At 47.4% G+C, this 15,647-nt stretch overlaps 1 protein-coding gene across 1 annotated transcript in view; it reads right to left on the reverse strand.

The window, feature by feature from the left end:
- Positions 1 to 10,366: 10,366 nt before the first annotated feature.
- The window catches only part of HADHB (hydroxyacyl-CoA dehydrogenase trifunctional multienzyme complex subunit beta), a 35,417-nt gene continuing 30,136 nt past the window's right edge, over positions 10,367 to 15,647 (reverse strand). Inside the window, exons 11-16 of the mRNA XM_075557002.1 lie at positions 15,457 to 15,536; positions 15,328 to 15,375; positions 14,470 to 14,557; positions 13,922 to 13,996; positions 13,147 to 13,311; positions 10,367 to 10,870 (exon numbers count right to left, since the gene is read on the reverse strand). Coding sequence (XP_075413117.1) covers positions 10,835 to 10,870; positions 13,147 to 13,311; positions 13,922 to 13,996; positions 14,470 to 14,557; positions 15,328 to 15,375; positions 15,457 to 15,536 — 492 coding nt within the window. The 3' untranslated portion in view covers positions 10,367 to 10,834. The remainder of the gene's footprint in view (positions 10,871 to 13,146; positions 13,312 to 13,921; positions 13,997 to 14,469; positions 14,558 to 15,327; positions 15,376 to 15,456; positions 15,537 to 15,647) is intronic.

Raw genomic sequence — 15,647 nt, forward strand, 5'->3', positions numbered from 1 at the left:
AGAACAGTCAGGGTTCAGGCCCTTTCCGTCAGGGCTCAGGAGCTGTCTTCCTGGGTCCCTGAGCCCCCAGGGACTGCTCCAGGCCCTCCTGGTTGTTTCGGTCAGCCTGGAACAGTGGGGTCCTCACACATGGGAGTGCCCATAGCTGAGGGAAAAGTTCTGGGTTCCGTGCGGCCCAGGCAGGTCAGCTTGGCATTGCCAGCCTGGATACTGCAGTCACCCTAACGCCACGATCGATCGGCCCTTTGTGCCTTTTCCTAGGCTACGAATGAAACCTTCATCTCAGAACAGAGCAAAGGAAGGCGGCCGAGCCCCAGGTGAGAACGAAGCGTTCTTGAGAGCAGGAGACAGCACTGTGAAGGCACAGGTGGGCAGTGGGCTGCTCACCACGAAACGGTTGGTGGTTCAAACCCACCAGCCACTCTGAGGGTGAAAGGTGAATGCTTGGCCACCTCGGGAGCCCAGTGTGTCGGAGCGGGCACCACTGTGGTGGGTTTGGTTTGATGAGTGTGGGGTGAGGGTGGGTGTGGCAAAGCTCTCCCAGCCCACAGGGCAGAAAGGCGGCTTTGCCCAGAGAGGCGATCCTGAGGGGGCCGTGGAGAGCGGAGGCCTCGGAGATCTTGGCTGGGACCATCGCCAGCCTCTCTGACTCAGTTCACTCGGAAAACACATTTGCACATAATCAGTTTCTCAAGTGGCTTGGAAACCCTTGGGGGCTTTCAGAGGTGAAGGAATTGCCAGTATTGAACTTGGAGACCAGAAGGGGAAGAGCTGGCTGAAATGGGTCAAGGTGTCACCAGCCCAACAGCTTTAGGGAGACCCCCCCCCACCCGGACAAAGAAGTAGTGTTCCTGAAAGGAAGCTGCCAGTGTGTGCTTGCAGCCGCCACCCTGGGCCCTAGGCCAATCCTCCGAACCCTCCTCCCTCGCCAGTCGACTCAACCCTGGGGAAAAGCAGATGTATGTTTCCATCGTCACACGCCGTTCTCCTGCAACTTACCTGTCCCCAGTCCTAAGCCGTCCAAGCAAGAATAGCCCGAAAAACTAGCTGAAATCACCTGGTGAATAAGCCAGGCCCTGTTCTAAAATTAACCAAGTACCCGCTGCCACTCAGTTAAAGTGAAAACAAAAAGTTGACTGTGGACAAGAGTTTCCTGAAATGGACACATCGTCGCACCCAGATCCGGGTAGAATGGGGTCTCAAATTGCAGACGCATTCACTCAAACACAAACGGCCAGACAAAAACCTGAGCGCCATCACATCGCTTCTGACCCATAATGACGACAGGACAGACACGACTGCCCTGTGGGTTTTCCAGGATGGTCAATCTTGATAGAAGCAGAGAGGGAGTGACTGGTGGTTTCAAACTGCCGACCCTGAGGTTAGCCGTCCAGCGCATCAGGGGGAATAAACCAAGAGCCGTGGCTGGCAGATGTGAAGGGGGTATAGCACAAGTGACCCGGGTAGGGCTAACCGTTCTGAAACACTTCTCTTAACATCACTCAGTCTATTTGTTAACCGCCGGGGATCTGTGGAACCAGACATGAGGTCAAGAACGACCAAGTCCATGTGCATGTTTGCCTCTTCCTCTAATCGGAACATAGCAAGCTGTGCTTCTGCTGCAGTGGTAGATTTACAGAGTTAGCACGGGACATGCTCTCAGTGAGCGAGTGAAAATGAACTCTGATCTGAGGGCGTCTGGAAGTGAGATCTAAGACCTCCTTGACTGAGGTGGACTCCCTCTTGGTTACAACTGCAGGCTTCGCCTTCCCTTGGCATTATCGATTCTACTTCCTTTCCCCCAAGGAGAGTGGTTCTCAACCTTCCTCGTGCCGTGACCCTTTCAGACAGTTCCTCATGTGGAGGTGACCCCCACCCCCAACCATAACATTATTTTTGTTGCTACTCCATCACTGTCATGTTGCTACTGTGATGAATCGGCAACCCCTGTGAAAGGATCATTCAACCCCCAGAGGGGTCCCAACCCACAGGTTGCGAGCTGCTGGCCTTGGACCTGTTGGCTGAAAGTAGTCTCCCGAGGATAAAATGCATAAACATTCTTGACAAACATTATTTTAGCCAAAACATTTCTCACAAAGGCTAGAAGCAAATCAAACTCACTGCCACTGAGTTGGTGCTGACTCATAGCAACCCTGCAGGGCAGGGCAGCACTGTACCTGGGGGCTCCCGAGAGGGAACCACTGACAGTGCTGTCTTACTCGTCCCCAAAAGCATAAGCCCTTCTGGAACTGGTTTGTACAGGAGGTATTCTTCTCAGGTCAACCTGTCATTTAATCCAAAATGAAGCGCGATTCTAGATCTGGACCAGCCGTCTTTCGTCATGCCAAACACCCCAGTTTTAGATCCACTCACACATCACAAAGTTCAAAATAATCACCAACAAAACTGTCTCCATCAGTGTTTAACTTACACAGCAATACATGTCCCATGTTTGGTAAAAAATGGCTCTTAACTATTCAGTGATTTCTGATTATTTTTTCTTGGTAGTTATGCAGAAAGGACGACTTAATTGGCAAGAATGCTGACCACCGTCGGAGGCCAAGGACGGACTTGGGTTTGTTTGTTTTTAAAGTTTAGTAGGTGAAATTAACAGGTTATTTCTATTTTTTAAAATGTTAAAATAAAAAGGTTTCATAAACTTGTCTGTTTATAAAGAAGCACGCACAGGAGCCCATTTGTAAAAATGCATAACCACCTTCTAAGGAATAGTGAGAAAATACCAAGAATTAAGAGAGAAAAATGACACACACTAAAAAACATTTTTTTTATGATGGTTTGGTGAAAGCTTACAGATCCTATTAGTTCTGCCTCCGACCATTGATACGCGCTTTTGTTTCATGACTTCAGTTGGAATCCCTTCTTCCCCGGGTCCCCATCTCCATCCCTCCTGGCCATTCCTGAGCCTTCCTGCTTTCTGAGCTTTTTGGGGGACAAGCACTGCTCCTGGCCTCACGGGGTTACTTGCTTGGAGACATATGTTCCTCGGTGTTCCTGGTCACTCTATTGGCCTGCTGTTTGACTGGAAGCTCATCTCCAGGGGTGAGTTCAGTCCCAGGCTTGACGGGTGTGCAAGGACAGTTCCCCCAGTCGTGGCAGTTCCACCAGTCTCTCTAAATCCAGAAATTCATTATCTTTTTCATGATTTTAAATTTGGTTCTACATTTTCTTCTAGAACTTTCTGTAGTCCTGATGAATCAGTAGAAGTGGCTGGCAACAGCTAGTTCGCCTGTCTCATCTCTGGGTAGTGGGGGTTGTGGCTCAGGTGGATCGCTCATTCGTCTCTGAGGCTACCTGTTCCCTGAAGACTTTGATTTCCTTCACTGTACTTTGCTCCAGATGGGGAGAGACGAACAGTTGCGTCTCAGATGGCTGCTCGCTGGCTTTCAAAACCAAAATAGAATGAACCATGTTATGCGAACAGACTGATGTGTCCCCAAGACTGTGGTCTTAAGCCCCAAGTCCCAGCGACTCCTTTCCCTCCAGGTGTTTATTTAAGACTAAGAAGTTTACAGAACGTTTTTCCTGTATGCTTTGCTATCGACATGACTGGACAAGGGGGTTTCAAATAGACTGTGGATAAAATGGAATCGAAAGATGCTCAGTAGCAAATATAATTTATTTCCTCTGCCAAGCAGGTACATGCATGCAGGTGTAGTCCTGTTTCCCATTCCACCCACAGGTTATTGTTTGTTGTTGTTGCTAATGCAGGGTTGTTTATGTAATCACAGGTACCTTTGTCATCTGTAGTTAATATGCACCACTCAGGGCCTGCCATTGTCCTGGTCTGTGGGATACAGAAGGATTTCTCCCAAGCTGTCTCCCCCAAATATATGCCAGACAGCTGCTTGGGAACAACTGTACTTGGAGGTCATCAGAAGTTGGTCAGGGGTTATTCCCCCTGAGAGCTATCAACTATCCAGAGCAGGTAGTCACCACTGTTTATCCCACAACAAATAGGGCCCACTCCCTTCTGATAAGGAGAGTAGTTGTTTCCTTGTAGGAGACCCCAGAGAGGTCAAACCCACCCAAGGATGATCAAGGTTAGGTCGCCATCTTGAATCTAGGATCCGCCCATCTTGTCATGTGTCTACCCCCAGTCCCTCTTCCTATTGCGTGTATGTCCCTAGACCACCCCTTCTGATTACTGTATTACCTATAGTACAGCCCCTTCCTGTGACGTATGTCTTCACCTGTAATTAGGGTGCTTGCATGTCCCCAGAGAAGATAAAAAGCCTGGGCTAGCATTAAAGATCTCTCCTCTCTCTCTCTCCCTCTCCGTGGACCATCGAGTAGAGCTGAGGTGAGCATGCTGCCATGAAACGTGTTTGACTCCATTTATTTCAATATATCACTTCTATCTCTCATGCTCTCTGTAACTTTACTATGATCTTTACTTATTATCGCTGTACAAATGCGCCTACCGGATCCGTAATGATGTGTTAGGGGCTGGCTTCCCCTGACACTGGTCCACCATGCTGACCTCCTAATTGTGTGTTGCCTTTCCCTTTACCCAAGTTAATGCAGGCACACGCTAACATTTAAAAATGGCAGGATCAAGATGTCTAGATCAAGACAAGATACAGAGAAGATTCAAGAAAAGTCACCAGAGAGCATTTGGCTGAATTTACTAACGGATTCAGAAGAGCAAGACAGCAGATTCTTTTTGTTTTGATGGGTCTTTAGGAATGAAATGGAATGAAAATCGTTTCTCTTCAAATAAAAATGGATATGCTACCATATGCGGTTGAGAACATCCTTCTTATAACTATGTAATGATTTGTGTGAATATTTTAATTATGAATAAACTCATCAAAACATTTCTTTGAAAGGATCCAATAATATTTTCAAATAGAAAATAGCAACTCGAGTAATTATAATGCTTTTGGTCTGTTTTAGGGTACAAAGGAGACCCCGATCTCAAATATAGTTTAAGAATATTTAGTAACTCTTAAGAGGGACAAAGGGAACACATTGACACAGGCATGTCATCCAGATGAAAGGCCTTTAGCATGAGGTCATAATGTCCTCTGTGGATTCAGTTGGGACTCTAGTTAAATAAGGATGGAACAAAGGACACTCACAAACTCATGACTGGTGGCAGATCAATGCATCAGTTACAGGTGGGACTGCAGAAGCCAGAGCAGGACCATGACTGGGACCCATACAAGCCCCTAAGAGAGGCAGGCTGCCCCTCCCTGGGCTGGTTGGACAGAGGGTGGAGGTAATCCACTTTCCAAAGTCATCTTCAAAACTATCCACATCCATCGTTTGTGGGATATAAAAAGACTTTCCCCCAGCTTTCTCCCCCAAAGATATGCCAAACATTAGAGGCTATTTGCCAGCACGTGGTGGGAGGTCGGATGCATTCAGCCTTCAGACAACTGTCTGGTCCGACCAGATGGGGCCCACTCCCTGCTATTAAAGACAATGGATTACTTCTCCCTGAAGGCTGGCAGCCATCAGTCTGGGCCACTGTAGGTAGGATTCACACCCTACTGATAATTGTTTCCATGGAGATCCAGAGACCAGGTCAAACCTGCTCAGTGACATCCAAAGTTAGGCTGCCATCCTGAATCTAGGATCCGCCCATCTTGTCACGTTTGCCCCAATCCCTCCCCTTCCTATTGCGTGTATACCCCTAGTTCATCCCCCTCATTTCTGTATTACCTATAGTATAACCCCTCCCTGTGACGCATGTCTTTACCTGTAATAAGGGGGCTTGCACACCCCCAAAGATATATAAGCCTTGGCTAGCAATAAAGAGTTCTCTCCCTGCCAGCTCTCTCCCCTTGTCCTCATTCCTTCCCCTCTCCTGCCCACTCTTGCCCTGTACCACCAAGAGTAGCTGAGGTGATCATGCTACCATGAAATGTGTCTTACTCCGTCATTTTACTCTCTCTCCTATCTCTCATGTTCTCTGACTTTACCGTAATCTTTACTTATTATCGCTGTACAATTGCACCTATTGGACCTTTGATGATGCTGGCTCCCCTGACACTTGGTTAAAAACCAGAAGGAATTCCATGGAGGTTTCTTCCGTGGGAGAACCTGCAAATGGATTTGGGGTTTTCATTGTCACCATAGCCATCCGTAGTGGGGTACTCAGAATGTAAGCTCTAGGACAGTTCTTTCCCAAGTTTTCTCACCTCTATCGTAAGTTAGCTATTTAATAGGCAGCTATGAAAACTATGAAATAGTACTTAATATAGTATTTAATCGTACATTCGGGTGCTGCTTTGCCAGTCCCCCTGCAACATAGTTGAGAGGTCAACACTCAGACACTGAACGGTGATAGGATTGAGACAAAGACCGTGAGGTTAAGAGAGCGTTTATTAGGGTGCGGAAAGAGCTCCCGGGAGGGAAGGGAGAGCAGAGAAAGGGACGGGAACATCTTGAGCTCCTGGGCAGGCTCCAAGACCCGAGTAAGGTCAGGTCAGGAAATCACGCTCATTGGTGGGGCAGGGGGATATTTGTAGGATTTGGGCCAGGGGAATATGCAGATGAGGTGGAGAGAGCTGCTGGTGCTTGTGCCAGTAAGAAGGGAGGTCTCCTGGTGCTGCAGCTGCAGTCTGAGTCCTTCAGAGACCAGCTCTGGCCTTGAGAGGTGGGGTTGGGGTGTGTGTGTGTGAGGCTGTGTGGACCCTGCCGGGAGAGATAACTGCAATGCTGGAGCAGGGACTGCAAAGTCCTGCACGTCACCCGTCTTCCTGAGAGGCTGGGGGAAGGGGCTGCATGGTCCCGACCCAGCCCAAACAATAGTCCTGTCTCATTCCACCTTATTAAGATTTATTATCTTAATTTTTTTGATTACGAAAGCAATAGTTTTGTTGTTATAAATTCCAACAATACACTCTGGTACTCTAAAGACTCTCCCGAGTACAGATACATGAATTCTCATTTTCCTTCTCCAAGGACTGCACAGACTCCATGCGTGCTCAGGTGGGAGTGCCGGAGCAATGACATCCAGCTTTCATTCACTCGGCTCCCTTTATTAGAGCAACAGCCCCCAAAGCGCTGAAAGAACTGAACAAGAAAGCCCTGGAGGTACAGATGAGAAAGCGATAGGTAGCAGAAATCCTAGAGAATTTCTAAAAAGTTGGCTTCCAGAGGTAAGCGGCTAAGTGGATTGGAGGGATGGGTGAGGTTGTGTGTCCTCCGAATAAGTGTAGTAAATAGGAACCTCAGCACCTGTAGTCATCCCATTTGAGACCGGGTGGTCTTTCTTAGGTTAACAAGGCAGGGTTAGTTTAAGGTGTGTCTTGAGTTAACCTCTTATAAAATAAGATTACGTAAACAGAGATGGAGGAAGACAGATGCCAAGCCGAACAGAGAGCTCCAAGCAACCAGGAAACAGCAGCAGGCTAGACAAGGGCTTTCCTCCAGAGCGGACTACGTTACCGGTACGCTCGGTTGGCGGTGCTGCTGAATTCCGGCTCACAGCTACCCATGTAGAGCAGAAGGAAACACTGCCCGGTCCTGCACCTTCTTCACAAGTGTCCTCGTTTGAGCCCATGTTGCAGCCACTGTGTCAGCCCATCGTGTCGAAGCTCCTCCTCTTTTTCACTGCCCTCTACCAAACATGACGACCTTCTCCAGAGGCTGGGCTCTCCTGACAGCATGTCCAAAGTATGTGAGACAAAGTCTTGCCAGCCGTGTCTCTACAGAGCCTTCTGGCTGTACTTCTGCCAAGTCAGACTTGTTTGGGGGATTTTTTTGGTTTTGTTTGTTGGCACTTCATAGTACCGTCAAGATTCATTGCCAGTAACCACAATTCAAAGGCATTGATTCTTCTTCAGTCTTCCTTATTCAATATCTAATGTTCACACACAGATGAGGCCATTGACAATACCATGGCTTGGGTCAGGTACACCCAAGTTCTCAAAGTAACCTCTCTGCTTTTCTCTAAAGAGGCCTTATGCGGCAGATTTACCCAATACAATGCATTGTTTTGGCTTTGTTTTATCTCGACAGCTACTTCCATGAGCACTGGTTGTGGATCTAAACAAGATGAAATTCTTGATGACTTCAATCCTTTCTCCCTTTATCATGTTTCCCATTGGTCCAGTTGGGAGGATTCGGGTCGTCTTGACATTGAGTTGTCATCCACACGGAAGGCTGCAGTCCTTGACCTTCACCAGCAAGTACTTCTCGGCTCTTCCCTTCTAGCCAGCAAGATGTGTCACCTGCACATCACAGGTGGTTAACAAGCCTTCCTCCAAGCCTGATGCAGAATAATTCTTCAGCGAACTCAGCTGCTCTGGTGACTTGCTCTGCGACAGACTGCGTAAGTGTGGCGAGAGGATGCGAATCTGGTGCACAGCTCTCCTGGTTTTAGCTCCTTGTTTGTTTGGGTCATGTTTCCCAAAAGACTTAATGATACACAAGTTCTCCTACGCTGAGTAAAACACACCGGGGCAGAAAACCACAAACAGTAGGATATCTATTTAAAACAAAACAAAACCACACAGCACACATGCATGTGCATATGAAAAAATAGAGGAGGGTTAACAGTGGGGAATCTACATGGTGGTGGGCTTCCAGATAACTTTCTACCTGTTATTTGTTTACGAAGTCAAAATATATGCAGATTTTTAAAATCCCCTGGAATGTAAGTGTTTTGTGGCCGGCCCCGGAGACTGCTTCCCCCGAACTCTTTAAACAGTAACAGGGCACAGGGGCCACAAGGAAGCCTGCAAGGAGATTCTACCGAGAGCAGGAGGGCTGAGGGGGTGGCTGCAGGTCAACACCAGCTTCACTATTTAAATAGGCCTGTGACAGCAACTGTGGGCATGCAAAGCCACCCCCTCAGGGTACTTCTGCTATAGCAGCACCAGGTAACAAGTTCATGCAAAAGGGTGGACATTACAATGTTGCGGCAGTTACATAATCTCCTGTTGACTTATGAAAGAGTGGAGCCTAGCCTGTCAATCAGGTCGCAGCTTGAGGACCTTACTTGGAGTTGCAATGGAGATAAACAGCTCACTGGAGGCCAAATAGACACACTCTTTCTGCTGATCTCCCAGGGATATTCCTGTTAAGCCATATGTGAGTTATACCCATAGAGCTGGAGGAGTCACATGGAGAACCCTGCCAGCTCTGAGATGCTGCCACCGCCACTGGGGGTCCACAGGCTTTCCATCCACTGGCCTGTGAGCTTCCTCCATTCGGCATCGTTCCATGCGTTTCACGAGTCTGAAGAGGACTCTATAGATTGGTATCTGACATATGGACTAATATTGCACTTATGGACTTGATCTGGACTGGGCTGTTTTCTCAATAGCCGATTCAGTTTGGTTTAGTTTGTTCTTGTATATAAAGCTTTTTTTTAAAAAACATTTTATTAGGGGCTTATACAACTCTTATCACAATCCATACATACATCAATTGTGTAAAGCACATCTGTACATTCTTTGCCCTAATCATTTTCAAAGCATTTGCTCTCCACTTAAGCCCTTTGCATCAGGTCCTTTTTTTCCCCTCCCTCCCCACTCCATGAGCCCTTGATAATTATAAATCATTATTTTGTCATATTTTGCCCTGTCCGACGTCTCCCTTCACCCCCTTTTCTATTGTCCGTCCCCCAGGGAGGTCACTCATAGATCTTTGTAATCGGTTCCCTTTCCAACCCCCTCTCCCTCTACCCTTCCAGTATCGCCACTCATACCCCTGGTCCTGAAGGTATCATCCGACCTGGATTCACTGCACCTCCAGCTCCTATCTGCACCAGTGTACAACCTCTGGTCTAGCCAGACTTGCAAGGTAGAATTCGGATCATGACAGTTGGGGGGGTTGGGGGGAGGAAGCATTTAGGAACTGGAGGAAAGCTTCATCAGTGCTACACCGCACCCTGACTGACTCATCTCATCCCCTAGACCCCTCTGTCAGGGGATCTCCAGTGGCTGACAAATGGGCTTTGGGTCTCCACTCTGCACTTCCCCCTTCATTCACTCTGGTAAGATTTTTTTTGTTCTGATGATGCCTTATACCTGATCCCTTCGACACCATGATCGCAGAGGCTGGTGTGCTTCTTCCATGGGGGCTTTGTTGCTTCTGAGCTAGATTATAGAGCTCTTTCTTATACACATATGCGTGTCTCTGGTATTTGTTTCTCTAGGCTACGGGGACTAACACAAATGTGTTTATATCTTAAAAGCGAGGACGACCAAGGGATGCGTGGTGAAATACGCTGAGATTGGTGATTGCATTAGAGCTTAAACTCTTGGCACCCCAGTTTGTACCCCCAGCAGCCCTGTGGTTGGGCGGAGTGGTCAGGACCGAGCAACAGCGCACTCCCCAGAGTCAAGAGCACCGCGTCCTTCCTGCTAGTGAAGAACAATGCCAGGAGTTCTGTTATCACCCTCCATTTTATTCAGGTTGGTCGAGATGCCATTTACGTGTTTACACATTGACTTCGTTTTTGGTGTGGTTTCGAGTCTGTCTGTAATTTAGGCACATCGGCTTGTATTTTGTAGAAAACTCTTAACTTCAGGACACAAATAATAATGAATTTGCAAATTCTAGTTAACAGATTTCCCATACCACAACCACTGACATAGTGTTTAATGAAAAATAGTGACGGAAATAAAAAACAAACCCCAAGTGTCATTCTGGTGACTAAGAAATCCCTGAAAGAGCAGTAAGCCAGGATCACCACTGGCAAGGCTTAACAGACGACAGTTAGCAGCGGACCACACACGTCGCTTTGCTTTCCTAAGAGGAGCGGGAACTACAGGCATCAATTATTTATGCATTGAAATGGCATTGCCTAGTGTGAGGGGTTCACAGAAGCGTCGGCTCACCTCCTCTTCATCTTTTATTTTGGATAAGCTTCAACGATCATAGCATGGCCCTGCAAAGGAGGGGAAATCAGTCAGAAGAGCTAATACGGTCAAGGGTAACATAGTCAGGAGGCAGCAGAGAACAACGGGAAGCACAGAGACTGACTTCTGCTCCTAACTCCCAACTCCCCACCTGACCTGTGATCTTGGGAAAGCTCACTAACCCCTGTGAACACCAACTGCCTCATCTAGCAGATGCTGCTCAGGGTGCCATGCACACAGTGGTTTGGTGATCACTAAATGCCAGAACAGACTATGTACCATGTTCTACTGCTGGGTCTGCCTCCTAGTAGCTGCTCCACAAATGGTCATCAGATGAATATCCACTTTTCAGTCATTCCAAAATAAAGATTAAACAGAAAATGCCAGCAGAGGTAGCATCCTAGATAAGGAGGAGGCGGCCGTGGAAGTTTAAGTAATTCACTTAAACCATCAAATAATTAAGTAACAGGACCAGGGCTTGAAGCCAGGTCCAGATGCCACTAAAGCCCGGGCTTTGCCGTCTTCACTGCTTTCCACAGGCTGAGATGAGGACCACTGACGGGGTATGCCAACGGTGATTCCATGAGTTACGGTCCGTCTTATACCACACATGGTCCATCTCTCGGACTGTCTATCACCAACCCAGTTAGGAGACTAATCTCCACAAACGCTTATGGCACGATAGGTTTAAGGCACCAAGGTGAACTGTATGGGTATACATATTTGCTCATTAGTCCCTGTCTTCAAATCTAGCATTCACCGTAGTTGGGAACACTTTAACACAGGCACAAACAAGAGAACAAAATAAGAACTTAGAGCGGTTAGGGCTCAACTGCTTGGTGCGTTCCTGTAAGGGGTCGCAGCAGGTTAACATGCCTCTTCTCCAGCCTGATCTGAAAGCAGTGCTTGTGTTCCCACATCCTTTTTTTACTCTAGGCTGGTGGCTCTCAAATGGGGGCAATTTTACACACTCCCACACCTCCCCCTACCACCCCGACCCACAGGAGACCAGGAGACATTTGACACTGGCTGGAGATATGTTCAGCTGTCTCAACTGGGAGGGAGTACAGGGTGGAGACCAGGGGACAGCTAAACATTCTATAAAGCGCAAGACCTACACCAACCCATTGCTATCGCGTCCAGTGTCCTCCGCAGGGACAGAGGAGAGCGGCCCCACAGGGTATCCCAGGTGGTAACCCTGACAGAGCCAGGCACAGAAAGCACAGGCTAGTCCCTCATGATAGAGAAGGGTCTGGCCCAAAATGTCAAGCGTGCCAAGGTCCAATTCCGTCTCCAGTCTCCAAATTATGTCTGTATTGCTCATTTGGCTCATGATGAAACAATGCCAGGTTTCATCTAGCTTGTCATGTGTAGCATGTCATCGCCTCACTATAGAGCAAGCTTCTAGAAGAAAGGTATTGGGTACTATTCTTTGCCCATCCACAAATGGGCCCAGTGTTCTAAACAAGAGGACCTATGTGCCTCCTTCGCTTTGCAGTGGCGGAGAAGCACACCAGCTGCTCCTATCTTGCCTGCCTCTAACAGATGAAGCCAGATTAACACAACGCGTTGAGCGCAAAGCCTGAAATGTTTAATCTGATAAATAACTGATGCTTTGTTTTCTCAAAGCCCTTTGTGTGTGTGTGGGGGGGGACACCCAATATAAATAAAGGCTTCTAAAAGCAAGATGTTTCCGTTTTATCTATCTGTCTGATTCATTCATCTTGACTTGCTTATTCATTTATCCATCAGAAAATGAAAGTTTCTGTTAGCCTGGAGGAAAAGAACATCCATTCACGTCAGGAAGTTTAAAAAAAAAAAAAGCCACAGGCAGCTCTCCCTTAGATATTATGTCCAAGTAGGAAGCTGAGTCTGTGTCCAAGGGAGGCAGGTAGGCAGCACCTGCCAGAATAGCGCCACTCCCCTCAGCCACACTGCAGGAAGTTACCCCCAGGCACATTCATCCTCCATGAAAGCAAAGCTCAGTTTGCTAGAAAGACAGTTTTACCGCATGGAGAGATTTTCTAGGTAAAGTCTCAGAGTAACAAGTTAAGAAAAGAGCTTGGGTTGAAACAGCATTTTTCTTGCAAAGGATTATTGGAATTAAAGCTGTACCCCTCCTTTCATCCGCTACTCCATCCTTAAAAAAAAAAAAAAAAGCTTGCACTTTGTCTAGCTGCCTGTCGTCAGAAATATCGTGTGAAGAATGTTTTGAACTAAACTAAACCGAGACTCTGAGGATGGGCTTGCGCTTCCCCGAGAAGCTGAGTGTCTGGGACTTTTGTCTGAGGCCGCAGTGCCGTACCTGCCCTCCTGCTGCGCAGGCCGCCACCAAGGCGTACTGGCCGCCATCCTTCCGCAACCTGTTGGCAGCTGCCATGACCAAGCGGCAGCCAGTGGCTCCAAACGGGTGCCCGAGGGACAGCGATCCACCCCAGGTGTTGAACTTCTCTAACGGAGGTGCTCCAACCTGGCTCCCAGAAAGCAGAGGCACGTGTTAAAGACAGGTTTTTAATAGCGGACCGGGCTCTTCATCCGAGAGAACGACTGTGATGTTGGGAAAGAAGGGGCTGTAGAACAGCAACTGCACAGATCGTTTTACTGCCGAAGAAAAAGGCTCGAGGGGCACTATGAACGTCAACACCAAAAAATCCAAACCCAGCGCCATCAAGTCCATTTCAACTCACAGCAACCCTGTAGGGCGGGATAGAGCTGCCCTGTGGGTTTCTGAGAGAGTGCCTTTACAGGAATAGAAAGTCTTGTCTTTCTTCCTCAGAGAGGCTGATAGTTTCGAACCGCTGACCTTGTGGTTAGCAGCCAACGCAAAACTACTACGCCACCAGGGATCCCTTTCTGAAGGATCTATTTATTTTTTTCATCTAACATCAGTGTGAAGAACAAAAGACATCACAGAAATTTTGCTTTTATTTTTGCAAAAGAATTCCCAGTAAATATTTTAAACTAAGAAATCCATAAATGTTGCAAATCATTAAGATCTTTCATATGAAAGAGCTTCCCCCTCACATTCACACTACTAGTATGTTTTGGGAAGCCAAGTGCATTTAAAATCAGAAACTCACCTTGGTTTTTCTACCCATGTAGTTTTTTGCAAACCAATCAGAATCCATGGCTTTAAAATTAGCCAAAATCTGGCCCTGGGAGGGAAAAGAAGTCAATAAGGACTAGTTACTAATGTTCCTCTTTCTTTTAAGCATATGTGCATCTCATCTGACAGTTCAGTGAATCTTTAAATCCATTTCAGAGAAATTTTACTAAATAAACAGCTGGCTATTTCTGAAGGACTTTTACATGAGAATCTCGGGAGCTGTCTTTGCAGAATGCATGTGTGACCCTTGAGTCCCTCCCCTGCACCTTGTCCAGCAGGGTCAGTGCCACAGAACGTGGCAAGTGCCACCTCTGCTTATTCATATTCTAAACCAGGCCTTGCTCTCTTCCACCAATATGGACGGCATTTACTGTGGTTAGAGTCCTCTGAGAGGGTTCTTTCAGATGTTAAGTTCCACCTCTGCTTATTCGTGTTGTGAACCAGGCCGTGCTCTCTCCCACCAACATGGAGTATGTTCACTCTGGTTGGTGTCCTCTGAGAGAGGTCTTTCAGATGACGTACCGAGAAAGCTTCATGAAACTCAAAAGCATCAACATCAGTCATCGTTAGTCCTGCCTTTTCTAGAACTTTTGGAGTTGCGTAAGTTGGGCTGAAAAGGAAAAACAAGAAATATCTTAACACTTTAATTTTGTAATGTAAGCGACCCTATGTGTCCCCCAAACAGAGCTTTCACGGGTGTCAGGGTGTCCTCCCCGGCACACTTAGTAAGTGCTGGGGACCTCGGAGTGAATGGAACAGACACGGCCCTGCCCTTATGAGAGCTCTATGCTGGAGTGGGGGAGCAGGTAATTAAGAAGTACACCAATAAACAAGATCCACATGGGCTGTGATGTGCACGTCATGGAAAGTAAGTGGAGGGCTGAGACAGAGGCAGGCCCCTTTGACAAGTCCATCAGGGACACTCTCTTTGAGATGACACTTGACCTGATACCTGCAGGGTCAGGGCAACCTAAGGACATGTCAAGCTAGAAGAACCGGGAACTTAAAGGGAGAGGCAGGGGACAGGGGCAGGGTAGTTTGAAGAACCATGCAGACCGGTGATGCTAGAGCCTTGTGTGACGGGGACATTACCTAATATGAGGTTTTTATAAAAAGCTGTTATGAAGGTTGTGTTATTAGAGTAGGTAGCAACAAGGCGGGGGGGGGGTGTTATGAAACCGTCAATAGCAAAAGCAGAATACAAAGTTATACCTACATTGTAGTAAAAACGACACAAGGCAAATGATAGAGCAACAGAAAGTGCTGTTGTCTTAAAAGTCCTTAACACCCAGTTTAAAGAATTTAAGTCATGTTCAAGTTCACGTGAAAGAGGTGAGTGATGGAAGCAAGGCGCACACTTCAGATCGCACTGCTACCTACCCAAGTAGCAGTTGGTCTTTGGGGTCCTGAGACACGTACACAAAATCCCTAGGTAGAAAAACAGGGGTGAGCTCCAGTAACAGCCCAGAAACAGCCGAGGAAGTTCATGCGAACACACTTGTACTTTACCTCAAATATGCCTTTGGTTTATAGCCCATGGCCAGAGCCTTTTCCTCGGACATAATCAGCATCGCGGATGCACCATCGGTCTGAAATGCGAGCCAGCAGAATGTTAGCCCTTTAGTTGCCAGCTCATGACACTGACCCAGCGAGGCTACGTAACAGCACTTATTTCACGAGATCCATCCTGAAACCACGAT

The sequence above is a fragment of the Tenrec ecaudatus genome, chromosome 8, assembly GCF_050624435.1.
Source record: "Tenrec ecaudatus isolate mTenEca1 chromosome 8, mTenEca1.hap1, whole genome shotgun sequence".
Classification (NCBI taxonomy): Eukaryota; Metazoa; Chordata; class Mammalia; order Afrosoricida; family Tenrecidae; genus Tenrec; species Tenrec ecaudatus.